The sequence below is a fragment of the Eptatretus burgeri genome, chromosome 8 (assembly GCF_056783735.1).
Source record: "Eptatretus burgeri isolate ZD-2024b chromosome 8, Ebu_testis_v1, whole genome shotgun sequence".
Lineage (NCBI taxonomy): Eukaryota > Metazoa > Chordata > Myxini > Myxiniformes > Myxinidae > Eptatretus > Eptatretus burgeri.
Genome location: NC_140968.1, coordinates 83,580,315 through 83,598,982, shown reverse-complemented (window position 1 = coordinate 83,598,982; position 18,668 = coordinate 83,580,315). Strand labels below are relative to the sequence as shown.

General features: G+C 50.2%; 1 protein-coding gene across 1 annotated transcript in view; it reads left to right on the top strand.

The window, feature by feature from the left end:
- Positions 1-400: 400 nt before the first annotated feature.
- The window catches only part of GNA13 (G protein subunit alpha 13), a 101,293-nt gene continuing 83,025 nt past the window's right edge, over positions 401-18,668 (top strand). Inside the window, exon 1 of the mRNA XM_085892839.1 lies at positions 401-1,190. Within this exon, the coding sequence (XP_085748965.1) occupies positions 651-1,190 (540 nt within the window). The 5' untranslated portion in view covers positions 401-650. The remainder of the gene's footprint in view (positions 1,191-18,668) is intronic.

Sequence of the window (18,668 nt, the reverse complement as noted above, 5' to 3'; positions counted from 1 at the left end):
TACGGTTCTCTCCTCGTTAATACGTGTCTGGCTCAGTTAACCATTGCACGGTTCCCCTTGCCAGTGACGTCACACAGCATCATTTAATTGTTACGAAGGTTTCCCTTTCGTCACACACACACACACACACACACACACACACACACACACACACACACACACACACACACACACACACACACACACACACACACACACACACACACACACACACACAAACACAAACACACAAACACACAAACACACAAACACACACACACACACAAACACAAACACACAAACACACACACAAAAACACACAAACACACGAAACGATTAAAAACGGAAAGTATATTCTTTTTTCCCTCCGTCCAATCACCCACCCACAATCCCCACGGCGTCACTCCGACTCGGCCACTCCATTGATTCACACCCTGAGTTGACCAGTTCAAACAATCGACCATTTTGAGCCTTTTTTAGTCCCTCAGACCGTCATCGGACGAGCGAGTTTACCGAGAGAGTTTTAAAGTTTGACAATGTTTGTTGGTTTGAAGTTTCCGAGTTTATAACAACTCGGGGTGTTCGCGACCGCCCCCTGCCGGCCGTTTATCCGTGCCTCCGCACTCGAGGTGCTGGTCGCTTGGGCTTGGGGCGGCGGGCCGGGCGCCGAGATGGCCGACTTCTTGCCGAGCCGCTCCTGCCTGGCCGAATGCTTCCCGACGTGCGCTCTCTCGCCGCGGGAAGCGGAGCAACGTCGCAAGAGTAAACAGATCGACGCGATGCTCACCCGTGAGAAACAGCAGTCACGGCGGGTCGTCAAGATCTTACTACTGGGAGCCGGCGAGAGCGGTAAAAGTACCTTCCTCAAACAGATGCGGATCATCCACGGACAGGACTTCGACCAGAAAGCTCTGGAGGATTTCCGGACGACGATCTACAGTAACATACTGAAGGGTATGCGGGTGTTGGTGGACGCCCGCTCCAAGCTACACATCCCGTGGGAAGTTCCCGAGAACGAGAAGGTGTGTAGGGAACTGTTGGCCCTGATGAGCAGGCCCGGCCCCGAGGTTTCCTCGTTAACCCTCTCAGGACACTTCTCCACCGAAGTGCTCGATCCCTCCAAGTTCCAGCGCTTTTTGCCGCTGCTCCGGTATCTGTGGGCCGACTCGGCCGTCATGATGGCCTACGCCCGACGTCGGGAGTTTCAGTTGGTGAGGAACCTTGGTTACTTTGGTCTTGTCTTTCTCTTCAACTTCATCAATCTCACCTTTCATTCCCCATTGGGTCCTTATCGCCTTTACTTGTTTACACGTTCAACTCCTTCGACCCCCAACAACCCCCCACTCTAACAACCCCCCCACTCCAACAACCCCACCCCCCCTCCACTCCAACAACCCCTCCACTCCAACAACCCCACCCACTCCAACAACCCCACCCCCACTCCAACAACCCCCACTCCAACAACCCCCCACTCTAACAACCCCCCACTCTAACAACCCCCCACTCTAACAACCCCCCACTCCAACAACCCCACCCCCCACTCGAACAACCCCCCACTCCAACAACCCCACCCACTCCACTCCAACAACCCCCACCCCACTCCAACAACCCCCTCCCCACTCCAACAAACCCCCTACCCGACTCCAACAACTTCCCCCCTACCCGACTCCAACAACTCTCCCCCCACTCCAACAACTCTCCCCCACACTCCAACAACTCCCCCCACACTCCAACAACTCCCCCACACTCCAACAACTCCCCCCACACTCCAACAACGCCCCCACACTCCAACAACGCCCCCACTCCAACAACCCCCTCCCCCACTCCAACAACCCCTCCCCCCACTCCAACAACCCCTCCCCCCACTCCAATAACCCCCCTCCCCACTCCAACAACCCCCTCCCCCCACTCCAATAACCCCCCTCCCCACTCCAACAACACTTTTTTTTACTGGTGTACTTTATGACACTGTTCCATATTCTCTGGTATTCACCACACACCTTTACCTTCCATCCCATGCCAACTTCCCTCCTGTCATTTACCTGTCATTCCATGCTCCTTCATTTACCTGTCATTACATCCTGCTTCATTTACCTGTCATGACATGCTGCTTCATTCACTTGTCATGATAAGTTCCTTCATTTACCTGTCACTCAATGCTCCCTCCCTCGTTTACCAGTCACTCCGTGCTCTCTCCCTCGTTTACCAGTCACTCCGTGCTCCCTCCCTCGTTTACCTGTCACTCCGTGCTCCCTCCCTCATTTACCTGTCACCACGTGTTCCCTCCCTCATTTACCTGACACTCCGTGCTCCTTCCCTCGTTGACCAGTCACTCCGTGCTCCTTTCCTCGTTCACCAGTCACTCCGTGCTCCCTCCCTCGTTTACTGTCAGTCCGTGCCCTCCCTCGTTTACCTGTCACTCCATGCTCCCTTCCTCGTTGACCTGTCACTCCATGCTCCCTCCCTTATTTACCTGTCACCATGTGTTCCCTCCCTCGTTTACCTGTCACTCCGTGCTCCCTCCCTCGTTTACCTGTCACTCCGTGCTTCCTCCCTCGTTTACCTGTCACTCCGTGCTCCCTCCCTCGTTTACCTGTCACTCCGTGCTCCCTCCCTCGTTTTCCTGTCACTCCGTGCTCCCTCCCTCGTTTACCTGTCACTCCGTGCTCCCTCCCTCGTTTACCTGTCACTCCGTGCTCCCTCCCTCGTTTACCTGTCACTCCGTGCTCCCTCCCTCGTTTACCTGTCACTCAGTGCTCCCTCCCTCGTGTGCCTGTCACTCAGTGCTCCCTCCCTCGTGTACATGTCACTCTGTGCTCTCTCCCTCGTTTACCAGTCACTCTGTGCTACCTCCCTCCTTTACCAGTCACTCCGTGCTCCCTCCCTCGTTCACCAGTCACTCCGTGCTCCCTCCCTCATTTACCAGTCACTCCGTGCTCCCTCCCTCGTTTACCAGTCACTCCGTGCTCCCTCCCTCGTTTACCAGTCACTCCGTGCTCCCTCCCTCGTTTACCAGTCACTCCGTGCTCCCTCCCTCGTTTACCTGTCACTCCGTGCTCCCTCCCTCATTTACCTGTCACTCCGTGCTCCCTCCCTCATTTACCTGTCACCACGTGTTCCCTCCCTCGTTTACCTGACACTCCGTGCTCCTTCCCTCGTTGACCAGTCACTCCGTGCTCCTTTCCTCGTTCACCAGTCACTCAGTGCTCCCTCCCTCGTTTACTGTCAGTCCGTGCCCCTCCCTCGTTTACCTGTCACTCCGTGCTCCCTTCCTCGTTGACCTGTCACTCCATGCTCCCTCCCTTATTTACCTGTCACCATGTGTTCCCTCCCTCGTTTACCTGTCACTCCGTGCTCCCTCCCTCGTTTACCTGTCACTCCGTGCTCCCTCCCTCGTTTACCTGTCACTCCGTGCTCCCTCCCTCGTTTACCTGTCACTCCGTGCTCCCTCCCTCGTTTACCTGTCACTCCGTGCTCCCTCCCTCGTTTACCTGTCGCTCCGTGCTCCCTCCCTCGTTTACCTGTCGCTCCGTGCTCCCTCCCTCGTTTACCTGTCACTCCGTGCTCCCTCCCTCGTTTACCTGTCACTCCGTGCTCCCTCCCTCGTTTACCTGTCACTCCGTGCTCCCTCCCTCGTTTACCTGTCACTCCGTGCTCCCTCCCTCGTTTACCTGTCACTCCGTGCTCCCTCCCTCGTTTACCTGTCACTCCGTGCTCCCTCCCTCGTTTACCTGTCACTCCGTGCTCCCTCCCTCGTTTACCTGTCACTCCGTGCTCCCTCCCTCGTTTACCTGTCACTCCGTGCTTCCTCCCTCGTTTACCTGTCACTCCGTGCTCCCTCCCTCGTTTACTTGTCACTCCGTGCTCCCTCCTTAGTTTACCTGTCAATCCGTGCTCCCTCCCTAGTTTACCTGTCAATCCGTGCTCCCTCCCTCGTTTACCTGTCACTCCGTGCTCTCTCCCTCGTTAAACAGTCACTCCGTGCTTCCTCCCTCGTTTACCTGTCGCTCCGTGCTCCCTCCCTCGTTTACATGTCGCTCCATGCTCCCTTCCTCGTTTACCTGTCACTCCGTTCTCCCTCCCTCGTTTACCTGTCACTCCGTGCTCCCTCCCTCGTTTACCTGTCACTCCGTGCTCCCTCGTTTACCTGTCACTCCGTGCTCCCTCCCTCGTTTACCTGTCACTCCGTGCTCCCTCCCTCGTTTACCTGTCACTCCGTGCTCCCTCCCTTGTTTACCTGTCACTCCGTGCTCCCTCCCTCGTTTACTGGCACTCCGTGCTCCCTCCCTCGTTTACCTGTCACTCCGTGCTCCCTCCCTCGTTTACCTGTCACTCCGTGCTCCCTCGTTTACCTGTCACTCCGTGCTCCCTCCCTCGTTTACCTGTCACTCCGTGCTCCCTCCCTCGTTTACCTGTCACTCCGTGCTCCCTCCCTTGTTTACCTGTCACTCCGTGCTCCCTCCCTCGTTTACTGGCACTCCGTGCTCCCTCCCTCGTTTACCTGTCACTCCGTGCTCCCTCCCTCGTTTACCTGTCACTCATGCTCCCTCCCTCATTCACCTGTCACTCCGTGCCCCCTATCTCGTTTACCTGTCACTCTGTGCTCCCTCCCTCGTTTACCTGTCGCTCCGTGCTCCCTCCCTCGTTTACCTGTCACTCCGTGCTCCCTCCCTCGTTTACCTGTCACTCCGTGCTCCCTCCCTCGTTTACATGTCGCTCCATGCTCCCTCCCTCGTTTACTTGTCACTCCGTGCTCCCTCCCTCATTTACCTGTCACCACGTGTTCCCTCCCTCGTTTACCTGACACTCCGTGCTCCTTCCCTCGTTGACCAGTCACTCCGTGCTCCTTTCCTCGTTCACCAGTCACTCCGTGCTCCCTCCCTCGTTTACTGTCAGTCCGTGCCCCTCCCTCGTTTACCTGTCACTCCGTGCTCCCTTCCTCGTTGACCTGTCACTCCATGCTCCCTCCCTTATTTACCTGTCACCATGTGTTCCCTCCCTCGTTTACCTGTCACTCCGTGCTCCCTCCCTCGTTTACCAGTCACTCCGTGCTCCTTTCCTCGTTCACCAGTCACTCCGTGCTCCCTCCCTCGTTTACTGTCAGTCCGTGCCCTCCCTCGTTTACCTGTCACTCCATGCTCCCTTCCTCGTTGACCTGTCACTCCATGCTCCCTCCCTTATTTACCTGTCACCATGTGTTCCCTCCCTCGTTTACCTGTCACTCCATGCTCCCTCCCTCGTTTACCTGTCACTCCGTGCTTCCTCCCTCGTTTACCTGTCACTCCGTGCTCCCTCCCTCGTTTACCTGTCACTCCGTGCTCCCTCCCTTGTTTTCCTGTCACTCCGTGCTCCCTCCCTCGTTTACCTGTCACTCCGTGCTCCCTCCCTCGTTTACCTGTCACTCCGTGCTCCCTCCCTCGTTTACCTGTCACTCCGTGCTCCCTCCCTCGTTTACCTGTCACTCCGTGCTCCCTCCCTCGTTTACCTGTCACTCCGTGCTCCCTCCCTCGTTTACCTGTCACTCCGTGCTCCCTCCCTCGTTTACCTGTCACTCCGTGCTCCCTCCCTCGTTTACCTGTCACTCCGTGCTCCCTCCCTCGTTTACCTGTCACTCCGTGCTCCCTCCCTCGTTTACCTGTCACTCCGTGCTCCCTCCCTCGTTTACCTGTCACTCCGTGCTCCCTCCCTCGTTTACCAGTCACTCCGTGCTCCCTTCCTCGTTTACCTGTCACTCTGTGCTCTCTCCCTCGTGTGCCTGTCACTCAGTGCTCCCTCCCTCGTGTACATGTCACTCTGTGCTCTCTCCCTCGTTTACCAGTCACTCTGTGCTACCTCCCTCCTTTACCAGTCACTCCGTGCTCCCTCCCTCATTTACCAGTCACTCCGTGCTCCCTCCCTCGTTTACCAGTCACTCCGTGCTCCCTCCCTCGTTTACCAGTCACTCCGTGCTCCCTCCCTCGTTTACCAGTCACTCCGTGCTCCCTCCCTCGTTTACCTGTCACTCCGTGCTCCCTCCCTCGTTTACCTGTCACTCCGTGCTCCCTCCCTCATTTACCTGTCACCACGTGTTCCCTCCCTCGTTTACCTGACACTCCGTGCTCCTTCCCTCGTTGACCAGTCACTCCGTGCTCCTTTCCTCGTTCACCAGTCACTCAGTGCTCCCTCCCTCGTTTACTGTCAGTCCGTGCCCCTCCCTCGTTTACCTGTCACTCCGTGCTCCCTTCCTCGTTGACCTGTCACTCCATGCTCCCTCCCTTATTTACCTGTCACCATGTGTTCCCTCCCTCGTTTACCTGTCACTCCGTGCTCCCTCCCTCGTTTACCTGTCACTCCGTGCTCCCTCCCTCGTTTACCTGTCACTCCGTGCTCCCTCCCTCGTTTACCTGTCACTCCGTGCTCCCTCCCTCGTTTACCTGTCACTCCGTGCTCCCTTCCTCGTTTACCTGTCACTCCGTGCTCCCTCCCTCGTTTACCTGTCACTCCGTGCTCCCTCCCTCGTTTACCTGTCACTCCGTGCTCCCTCCCTCGTTTACCTGTCACTCCGTGCTCCCTCCCTCGTTTACCTGTCACTCCGTGCTCCCTCCCTCGTTTACCTGTCACTCCGTGCTCCCTCCCTCGTTTACCTGTCACTCCGTGCTCCCTCCCTCGTTTACCTGTCACTCCGTGCTCCCTCCCTCGTTTACCTGTCACTCCGTGCTCCCTCCCTCGTTTACTTGTCACTCCGTGCTCCCTCCTTAGTTTACCTGTCAATCCGTGCTCCCTCCCTAGTTTACCTGTCAATCCGTGCTCCCTCCCTCGTTTACCTGTCACTCCGTGCTCTCTCCCTCGTTAAACAGTCACTCCGTGCTTCCTCCCTCGTTTACCTGTCGCTCCGTGCTCCCTCCCTCGTTTACATGTCGCTCCATGCTCCCTTCCTCGTTTACCTGTCACTCCGTTCTCCCTCCCTCGTTTACCTGTCACTCCGTGCTCCCTCCCTCGTTTACCTGTCACTCCGTGCTCCCTCGTTTACCTGTCACTCCGTGCTCCCTCCCTCGTTTACCTGTCACTCCGTGTTCCCTCCCTCGTTTACCTGTCACTCCGTGCTCCCTCCCTCGTTTACCTGTCACTCCGTGCTCCCTCCCTCGTTTACTGGCACTCCGTGCTCCCTCCCTCATTTACCTGTCACTCCGTGCTCCCTCCCTCGTTTACCTGTCACTCATGCTCCCTCCCTCATTCACCTGTCACTCCGTGCTCCCTCCCTCGTTTACCTGTCGCTCCGTGCTCCCTCCCTCGTTTACCTGTCACTCCGTGCTCCCTCCCTCGTTTACCTGTCACTCCGTGCTCCCTCCCTCGTTTACATGTCGCTCCATGCTCCCTCCCTCGTTTACTTGTCACTCCGTGCTCCCTCCCTCATTTACCTGTCACCACGTGTTCCCTCCCTCGTTTACCTGACACTCCGTGCTCCTTCCCTCGTTGACCAGTCACTCCGTGCTCCTTTCCTCGTTCACCAGTCACTCCGTGCTCCCTCCCTCGTTTACTGTCAGTCCGTGCCCCTCCCTCGTTTACCTGTCACTCCGTGCTCCCTTCCTCGTTGACCTGTCACTCCATGCTCCCTCCCTTATTTACCTGTCACCATGTGTTCCCTCCCTCGTTTACCTGTCACTCCGTGCTCCCTCCCTCATTTACCTGTCACTCCGTGCTTCCTCCCTCGTTTACCTGTCACTCCGTGCTCCCTCCCTCGTTTACCTGTCACTCCGTGCTCCCTCCCTCGTTTACCAGTCACTCCGTGCTCCCTCCCTCGTTTACCTGTCACTCCGTGCTCCCTTCCTCGTTTACCTGTCACTCTGTGCTCCCTCCCTCGTTTACCTGTCACTCCGTGCTCCCTCCCTCGTTTACCTGTCATTCCGTGCTCCTTCCCTCATTTTACCTGTCACTCCTTGCACCCCTTCCGCGTCGTCCGTGCGCCCCTTCTGCGTCGTCCGTGCGCCCCTTCCGCGTCGTCCGTGCGCCCCTTCCGCGTCGTCCGTGCGCCCCTTCCGCGTCGTCCGTGCGCCCCTTCCGCGTCGTCCGTGCGCCCCTTCCGCGTCGTCCGTGCGCCCCTTCCGCGTCGTCCGTGCGCCCCTTCCGCGTCGTCCGTGCGCCCCTTCCGCGTCGTCCGTGCGCCCCTTCCGCGTCGTCCGTGCGCCCCTTCCGCGCCGTCCGTGCGCCCCTTCCGCGCCGTCCGTGCGCCCCTTCCGCGCCGTCCGTGCGCCCCTTCCGCGCCGTCCGTGCGCCCCTTCCGCGCCGTCCGTGCGCCCCTTCCGCGTCGTCCGTGCGCCCCTTCCGCGTCGTCCGTGCGCCCCTTCCGGGTCGTCCGTGCGCCCCTTCCGCGTCGTCCGTGCGCCCCTTCCGCGTCGTCCGTGCGCCCCTTCCGCGTCGTCCGTGCGCCCCTTCCGCGTCGTCCGTGCGCCCCTTCCGGGTCGTCCGTGCGCCCCTTCCGCGTCGTCCGTGCGCCCCCTCCGCGTCGTTCCTTGCGCCCCATTCGCGTCGTTCCGTACGCCCCCCTCGTGTCGTGCTCCTCCCTTTTTCCCATCGTTCTGTGCTCCTCCCTTTTTCCCGTCGTTCCATGCTCCCTCCATTATTTGTTGTTCTTTGCTCACTCCCTTCCAAGTCTTTTTGTGTCATTTGCACCGTGAGCTTGTGCAACGCTTCTCGACGCAGCTCTGCAATTATCCAATGTTTTGGACAGGTTGCCTTTCCCAACTTTCAGGATACTAGAAAAACCCGCTCCCTTCGAGAGCCACCGGAGGAGGCGAGGAGTGGGGAGGAGGGTAGAGCCGTGCGAGGGGGGATGGGAGGTCCAAAACAAACAAATCAGGTCGACAGACACCAAATTGCATATTTTAGAAAGATGCTGGTAGTGTGAGCTGGGAAAATTAGTTGTGTTAAATGTCCAGACGGTCTCTGTAACACTAAATGATGAGGTATTGTTGCAGAGAGGATGGCGTTTAATGTTAAAGAAGGTTTTTACTCTTGTGTTTTGAAAATGTTTGCTCCTTGTAAAACAAAATAATAAAGATGTGGTGTTGAAGGTAAACCAGAGATGCTGTAGGATGCAAGGTTGAGGTCCCAGATGAGTATAAAAAAAACGAGTACAGGCAACTATATTATCAAGAGGTGATGACCATTGAAACCTTGAGAAAAATGTCTGAGGGTCTTGCACCGACTTCCTCGCTCCTGTTCCTGTGTCATTGCCAACACTGACATTGACGGTCAAACTGACACAGCTTATTTACAACCCATTGTTTATCCATTATGAGGTTTTTTTTTTTGTGAATATGCGGAAAGGATGAAGTCTGCATTTGGCAAACCGTTTCCCCCTTTTTCCTTTCCTTTAAATTCTTTACAATGACCTGTTTCTTCCCCACCTGCTGTTTAACTTAGGAATTTATCATCTGTGATACGAACCAAAAGTTTAACATTATATTAATTAGTGCCCTACCAGTTTCACCGGAGACAACTACAGGTTTGCTCTCCGTCCGTCTGTCCGTCCAGACGTCCCATCTGTGTTTTTTCATACTTTTTTAGCCGCGTCTCGCGTAGCGAACGCTGGCGAAAAAGAGAGAGCTCCGCGTTGTTCTTCTTGTTCTTCTTGTTCTTATTCTTATTCTGGTAAAGACAAAACCTTTCGGACTCTGCTCTTTTATATACAGGTTCCGGATCTCCTTAATACTAAACACCTGTACACATCCTCACATTGACGGTGCCTTTTGAGAGCGTCTATCATGAACTTTTCAATATATTCGGACATTTGCTTTAAAGTTTCGAAAAGTTCACGTTACTATTTAAAGATTATTCCATTTAATGTGATGTAATTTCGTAAATACACGATTTTCTCATCATGAACATGAGCCTCCATGACGGGTCTTGCTATTGGCTCCATCAAGGCACGTGACGAAATATCGGAAGTTGTTGTTATTGCCTTTAGGACGCGGCTCTTGGACACATTTGTCCTTGTTTTCCCATACTCTTTAACACATTCAACTGAAACTTGGTACGTGGCTTTATTATGATAAGTTGCACAAGTTTGAGTTTCATGGTATTTCGTCAATTTTTCATAAAGTTATGCCCTCTTTATTCTTAGGAAATATCACATTATGCATGGGTCAGTGGACAGCTTCCCTGACTCCACCCCACTGCTTTACACTCATTGGCTGGACAGCTGGCCTGACTTCACCCCAATAACATCATGCCCTGCCATTGCATGAAGCAGCACAGATCCGCAGGCCTTAGGCCTGGGTCTTAGTCCATGGCCCAGTGCAATTGTAATGATCCCAGGTATATCACCACAATGTATTAGATATGTGCATAAGCCATACGCATGTTTTTGCTTCATGTACGTATGTATAATCTTCGAGGTGAGACGTTAATAATTTTTGCTAGCGTTAAATATATATTCGGGTCAGTAATTTTACTCAATTTTTACTAACTATTATTACTTTTTTTTTAAACAATATTTAATATTATTTGTTCGTATGAATGTGGAGAGGTACTATTTATGCATTGGAGCACAGTGGACCGAAAAAGGATATTCACGCGTTGGTGGAAGCAGAGGCAAACATCGAGGCAGAATGAGGAGCAGGCAGCAGCAGGGTGACTATCACAGGCAGAATACAGGAAGACGCTTCGAGAAGGAGGGCGAATGCAAGGTAAAGGTTGGCTGCAATACTGGAGAAGGAGACACAGGAGAAAGCAGACAAAAGGAGAATGGATGTGAGATGGAGAACCTCTGAAAAGGTGGCGAAAGAAATACAAGAACAGGGTGAAATGAAGAGGCAGCAGAATGCCGAAGCAATGGCATGAGTGAGGCCACAGAAAAGCCCTGCATCCAGCTGACAACTCGACTTTTCTTTATGAAACAAAAGGAAATCCACAAACCTGTGAGGTATAGTTTTTGACAACTGTGCTGTGATTGGTGGAGGGGGTGGGGGAGGGGATGCTCTTGGTCCCATCATTTTTGATGGGGTTTACACTGGTGCTTTATGTAAAACTGAAAAACGTGGGTGGCACGTGAAGGCTCGGTCGACCCACATGAGTTGTCTCAATTACATATTAATTTACCATGACTATGTCTATTGAATACGGACTATTGGAACGTACCATTTTGACCTTTTGAGACCCCTTCAGACCATTTTTTTTTTGTGTACTCCGTCGAGGCTCGTATGAGAGCTAACAGACAGAACGTACAACAAGGTGAGCAGGAGACGAGAGGGGTGGGAGAGGGAAGGAAAAAAACATTGGGGAACAGAGACATGAGGAGAACTGGAAGGGAGAGGGATGGGGTGGGGTATACAGGGGAAACAAGAGGGCCATTACAGGGACTTTCACGAAGCAAAGCAGGGAATAAAGGAGGTGGGTTTTGGGTGGATTAGCGGGAGTAGAAAAGATCGTTGTTTTGGATGGAGGAATATAAGAGATGGTGGTGAACAGCTGTTTTGAACGCGTGGAGGGAAGAGTGGGATTGAAGAGAGTGTGGGACTTTGTTCCAAAGGTGGGGAAAAGGAGGAATGAAAGGATGTAGGTGAGCAGTGATTGGTGATTTTGGTAGGTTTACCAGAAGGGGGTTGCTGGCTGACCTTGAGCGCCCTGCGGAAATATGTGGGGGGACATATCTCAGCCAAAGCAGGGGGGGTGGGTGAGGCTGGAAAGGAGAAGGTAGAAGACAGAAAAACCACCGACCTGCCTGCAGTGAGAGAGAGACCCAAAGACTCAGCGTCATCACGGGAGATACCAACGATCCTAAATGCCTTGGTTTTCACAGCGTGAAGCTGAGAAGGGTGAGAAGGGGAGGAGGGGGGGGGAGCACCAGCCCACAGGGGAGAGCAGTACTCCATCAGGCTGTAGATGAAAGCTTTGTATGTAGTCAGGAGCTCAGGTGTGCCAAGGAAGGATCCTGGGCGGGAAGATCACGGATTGTGTCAGTCCCAATGAGTCACAGAAGCCTTTTTCTGAAGTGCCGTGGCAGGTGAGAGAGGTACCCACACCCAGCCAACTGGCGTGATGACAGTTGAAGTCATGTCACCACATATGAGGAAGAGAGAGTTGGGATGAGAGGATAGAAGTTGGTCCATGTTTTCAGAGAGCGAGATGTAAATGGAGTTATCACTGTTTGGTGGACGGTACAACATACACGGAAACATGAAGTGGGAGTTCAGGGGAAGCCATAGCCAGAGGTATTCCTGGGGGTGTGTGGGAGAGAGGGTGAGGGTGAGGGTTAGTGTGTGTGTGTATATATATATATATATATATATATATATATATATATATATATATATATATATATATATATATATATATATATATATATATATATATATTTATATATATATGTATATATATATATATATATATATATTGTTGTGGGCCGGGGGTCGGCGGCGAGCACGACCATGAGGTGGGGGAGGTTTGCGTCGTCTCGCACCAAACTCCCCGGAATTGTAGGCCGTTGCTCAGATAACTCCGTGAGCCGGTGGGTCGTTTAACCGACCGTGGTCGCCAATATTTCAACCATGTAGCGTAGGGTTTATTTGTCTATAACCAATTTACCTCATTAACCTACGCGATTTTGACTACCGGGGAAACCACGCCCTCGGCACGTCTTGCTCGAACCGGGTCAATCTACCGACTGCGGTGGAGTTCCAACTACCAACTCCGGTTCGGGTGCAGCCGAGCAGAAACTGCCAAAGCCGTGCCGACTGGAATTAATGGATGATCAGGGATAAAACCCCGCCTAAACTCAGATCCGAACCATGCTGGACCAATGTAAGAAGGGACGGAAACGAACTGGGGTCATTTCTAATAAGTTTTATTTACAGTAAATGAAGACACAAAGCAAGACTTGACGCGAATAGGCAATAAGTATTTACCATGATCCAAAAACACTTATTCAGTTCTACTTAAAGATGGGCCCATACGCAGACACACACAAAATGAAAAGAAACCCAGAGTCTTTATTGGACCCTCGCAGCCGTGGAGAGAGACAAGCTGGGGGGCCAGAGTTTGGTGGTGTACCTGACCGTTGCAGGAAGGGCGTGCTCCGCGATGCAGCACCTGATAATGGTCGCTGGTTTGGTCCCCAGTCACACGTGTGGGACTCGAGGTTTGTGGTGGAGCTCGGGTGGTGAATGGCCGGGGTCCACGGAGGGGGGTCGGGGTCACTCTTCTCTTCCTCGTAAAGGGCCAACAGAGACACGTTTGCCGCCTCGACGCCCACCAAGAACTCTTCAAAATAACTTTTAAAAGACTCTCCAAGTCCCCAAAGAGACTCTCCAAGACCTGCAAAAGACCACCCAAGACCTCAAAAAGACCACCTCTCTCAGAGAGTGCTCGGGAATTTATCGACCTCCCTCAGCGGGGAGGGGCCTTGGTGAACGCATCTCGCTTGTCCGCCTCTGAATGGACAGGTCCTACGGCCCACCTTTCTGGGGCGGGGCCTTGGCCCCTGCCGGGAAACCCCAGCCACTCCTCCACGCGGGCCCACACTCAACGAGTAACAGTATCAACGCTGCAACGGCCCCTGCCGCGAAACCCCAGCCAGTCTTCCACGCGGGTTCATACTTGACGAGTAACAGTATCAATGTTGCACAGGCCGTCGTGCAAGAGTTGCAACGTTTGTGGAAGGAACGTTGGTGGAAGCGGCAAGGAATGGCTGCAAGACCCTGCCTTGGCAAGTCAGAGTGCTTGAAGACAGCGGGTGGGTCGTGGATCGTGATGGGGAATGGAATGGTTGTTGGTTGTTCACTGGAGGGTTCGTTGGATGTAAAGATTTAATAACTTAACTGAAAAGAAATTGCAACGCACGCCTTTGATTCTCCCACCAGACAAAAGGAAAGGGATCTGACTACACACATACTTAGTGATATAACTGACTTTTGGGACATCTGTATGTTGAATGCTTCTGATTTCCAGATTCGTAACAATATATATATATATATATATATATATATATATATATATATATATATATATATATATATATATATATATATATATATATATATATATATATATATATATTGACACACAACACACTCTTTCTCTCTTTCTTTCTCTCTCTCTTTCTTTCTCTCTTTCTTTCTCTCTCTCTTTCTTTCTCTCTTTCTCTCTCTCTTTCTTTCTCTCTTTCTTTCTCTCTCTCTTTCTTTCTTTCTCTCTTTCTCTCTCTCTTTCTTTCTCTCTTTCTTTCTCTCTTTCTTTCTCTCTCTCTTTCTTTCTCTCTTTCTTTCTCTCTTTCTTTCTCTCTATCTTTCTCTCTATCTTTCTCTCTCTTTCTCTCTCTCTTTCTCTCTCTGTTTCTCTCTCTCATTCTCTCTGTCTTTCTCTCTCTCCCTAGGAGAAATCACATATGAGGCCCCAAAATGTAAGTTATAAGCAATCTCTGTGCAGTTCACATAAAAGTTTACGGCTCGAAAAATCGGACGGGCAATGTGATACATCATCCATGCATAAATCCTCATTTAACCACCTTTATTCAGTAAAGATAATTCGGCCGAGCAAGTGGCGTATCTGGAGGCCGAGAATTGAGACGGCTACGGGCTGGGATCCATTTGTCTGGTGGACGTGATAAGCAAATAATACCTCAAGGAAGTTGGGTTTTCTCCAAATTTCTTTCATTTTAGTGTTAAGGAACTGTAGCAACTGTGAAAAAGGTACTCATACGTTGGACAGAATTGACTGTAGTTTGTGGTTATAATAATTTTTTACTTCTTATAGGTGTGCCCCACAAAACGCCACGATAATCTTATTTATCCTCCTTGACACAGAGTTCCATTCAATGTGTAAAAGCCCCCTTGGGGAGGGGGCGATCTAAGTCGCTACAACCTCCGTCGTGTGACCCCAAGTCCCCCTGGCAAGTTTTGTTGAGATTTGATAAGTAGCGACCGAATGTATCGTGGCCAGACAGAAAGACAAACGGACACCAAATTGTTTATTTTGGTCAGACTGCCACCACCAAATGCTCATGCCACTCAACTTGTATCGAGCAATATGAATAGAAAATCCAGGCAGACTGACGGACAGACTGACTTGTGTCTGTCGACAGACAGACAGACAGATAGACAGACAGAATTTGCAGCCTTGTGGCTCCTTTTGGATCGCTCTACCGATTGGCTGAATGGCGTGGGCCGTCCTCGGTTTTATGCTGCGTGGGTGTTACATCCTGGGGTGTAACTCTCAGGCTACACATCATTGGTGGATTGCTTGTCATTCCCTCATCATGTGCTTTTTGTTTCCGAATCGGAATTTAAACCAGCTTGGACCCCCAAAACAGTCTGCATGTACATTATCTGGGACAATAATTATTACAAATGTGAAAGATTTGTGCATTTATTAATTTTCAAGTTATACGCCAATTCCAAGATTTTTAATTTTCATCAAACTGATTTGTTTACACGATCTTAACGACAATACAGCAAACCGATGAAACACCAACTTTTGTGTGGTAGATGCTATCAAGTTATGAATGTTGTAGTGTCATCAAATTGCAGGCCTTGGGATGACAGGATGGCCTAGAGGTACGCACATTCACTCGAAGCTCGCTGTCCAGCCTGGGATCGAATCCCAACTCGGGTATAAACTGTGGACACTGTGTTTCACTGGCACAGCGATTCATCAATGTGTGTTTAGTCCCTCGGATGGACGTAAAACGGGAATCTCGTCTGCCAGCATTCGTTGGTGGACATCAATGATCTCACGGTGTCCTTCGCGGAGAGTAGGTGAGCTATCGCTGGCACCCTTGCCAAATTCCAAATTCCTGCCCAAATCAGCAGAGGGCATTGCATCATCGGCACAACCGTTCATTCAGCTAATGGTGCTACCCCGCAGCCTTGTCTGCATATTAACGAAGAAGAAGAATTGTAGGCCTTCAACAAGTTGACATGCCACCAGTAAGTGTACTTGATTCCAGCATTTTGATGGATTTTGGGAACCCGTGTTGTTTTCCACATGCATCTTATCTTTTGAGGATTTTTTTTTGGGGGGGGGGGGAATAAATAAAATTTTTTGCTCGGGCAGTGCTAGCAAACCCTCTTTGTCTTTATTATCTTGAATTTGCAAACTTTGGAATTTGTTTAACTTTTTTGCAAACTCACACCAGCTCTCACACCAAGCCATTTTCTTCCAACATCCTACCAAAGATGTCTCTTCCGTCATGCTTATCCCGCCTCAGTCCCATCTGATCATTTCCTTCCAACGTTCGTCTTTCTCCTTTTTTTAAAAAAGCCCTTTTCATGTGAATGGCAATAGAATGGAAGGGGAAGTGTTTGGTCACAGATGTCTCGTTATCATTCAAGTCACAGAGCCGAGCTCCGCACATTTACCTCTGGCGATCTTGGCAACGTTTTAAAGCATTCGGTGTTATCGAGATTGAACCTCTCTCCGTGTTAGTTTGACCCACTCACTGCTTGATGCACTTGGTGTGATGCCATCCGTTATTGTTGATTATTGTGTTTCTCCTTTGTTTTCTGTTATAGTATGGCAGATGTGACCTGGCAGTGTGCTTGGACTTTCACGTGACGCGTGACGCACAGCATACGGGTTGCTTTTGTTTTGAGAAGCACACAAGTAAAATATTGCTGACTAAAGTTTGCGAAGGTAATTTTAAGTAATGATCTCACTCTATAGATGTATTGAAATGAAAGCACTTTGCCTGGAGGTGAATGACGACCCAAACATGGACAATTTTATGCTGGGAAATGATTTGTTCTTCGTGAAGAGTACCACCGCCTCTGGCTTTGTCACTCGTGAACTGAGATGGCTCTTGATTCTTGCTTTATTCCTCCTTTTTGTGTTATTTCATAAGTCGAAGCATTTAAGAATGCAAAATGTCACTGGGTTTATAGGTTACAGTGTATCTGAAAACGAGTAGAGCTCACTTATAACTGCAGTGTTGCCTGGCTATAAAGATTGATGGATCTGGGATCATGAAGGATCTTTGTTGTTGAAGTTTGTCTGCATGTCTGACGCACACTCACTGGCACATTATACGGAGTGACAGTATTCATTGCCAAATGAATCTCAGTGAGTCTGGATCCCTCCGTCTCTGTGTGGTGTATTTGATAATGGCACCGCATTTGGAAATTACCCTCATCTGATGAGCTGTTGTTAATTTTGGAGCCGGAAAGTTTTGGTAATGAGCTTTTTTTTTTCTTTTTTCTCTCATGTCCAGGCCTTCGTAATAACCGGTTTGAGCGCCAAACTCTGCATTCATTATGTAGCTCCATCTTAATTGTAGTCGAATATATATATATATATATATATATATATATATATATATATATATATATATATATATATATATATATATATATATATATATATATATATATATATATATATATATATATATATATATATATATATATATATATATAGCACCGCGAGGAGGAGTGATCGAAGGGACATATGGGCCATTTTTGGAGTTAATGCCATATAGCACTATTTTGACCCTTACCCTATCATCCGAGCCTATCATCATCATATCATTAAAAAATGTTGCTTACATCACTCCTCCTCGCAAGGCCTCATGTGTATATATATATATATATATATATATATATATATATATATATATATATATATATATATATATATATATATATATACATTATACATATATACAATTTTCCTCGTCCAATGCCCCTTAAATATGCACAAGGGGGCCATTAGGTACATTTCTTCCTGATGACCTTGGACCTTCAACTTGTTTGGAGCATTGCATTTTTTTTTTTTTTTTTTTTTTACATTCTGCAATGGCTCAACAGTTTTATAAACAGCTTGTGGCTGACTTTTACAAATCAACAATGCTGCCTCTCTCCTGACATACCCATAACCATCTCACACTTTGATTTTGCAGCAGAAGAGTTTAAACATCCAGTACATGGGATTAAAAAAAAAAAAGCCTTATTAGGTGGGCCTACCATTGTCTGATAAATAGTTGACAGAGTTAATCCTTTATCAGATCCTTATAAAGGTTGTTTTTTTCTTCTATTTGCGTGGATGCATTTCGATTGCAGGTGGCGTGAGTGCGCGACCCATCAAACAGGTAGTGAAGTTGTAGACCTATCTCACGGCATCGATTTCCGGTGGACATTGATGAGCCCACGGAGTCATTTCTAAAGAGTAGGCGATTGACGCTGGCACCCTGGCCAAGTTCCAAATTCCTGCCCTGGCAAAGTCTTGGAAAGCAGTGGCAAATAACCCGTTGTAATATTTGCTGTGATGCTGCCTCTGAAGCACTAAACACGTCTTTGGGCAGACAAGCAAACAACAGTCTGATTCATTGTTTTATAAACTGCTTGAATGATTTACCGTTAACTCTTCTTGCGCAAGTGTAATCTGAACAAGGAAATGAAACACTGAGTGCACATTGCAAAAAGGTTTTATTGTTTTGCGGAGTTGCCTCTCTCCCTTTTCCACCCCACCTCCCTCATTGCTGACTCCCTGAAACTGGAATGAGTCAAATTACTGACTAAGTGGAGATGAGTTTCATGCTCGGTCAAATGAATCGTTCTCCAGTTGTTCACTCGAGCTTTCGCACTCCCCCCTTGTTAGCGTTGAACTCGCAACTGCTGCGTCGTACGAGTGGTAGTCCACCACTCCACATCTAACGTGCTTCATGTTCCACCCAGACCTTTGTTTATCCACAATGAAACTTGCATACTTGGATAAAACGA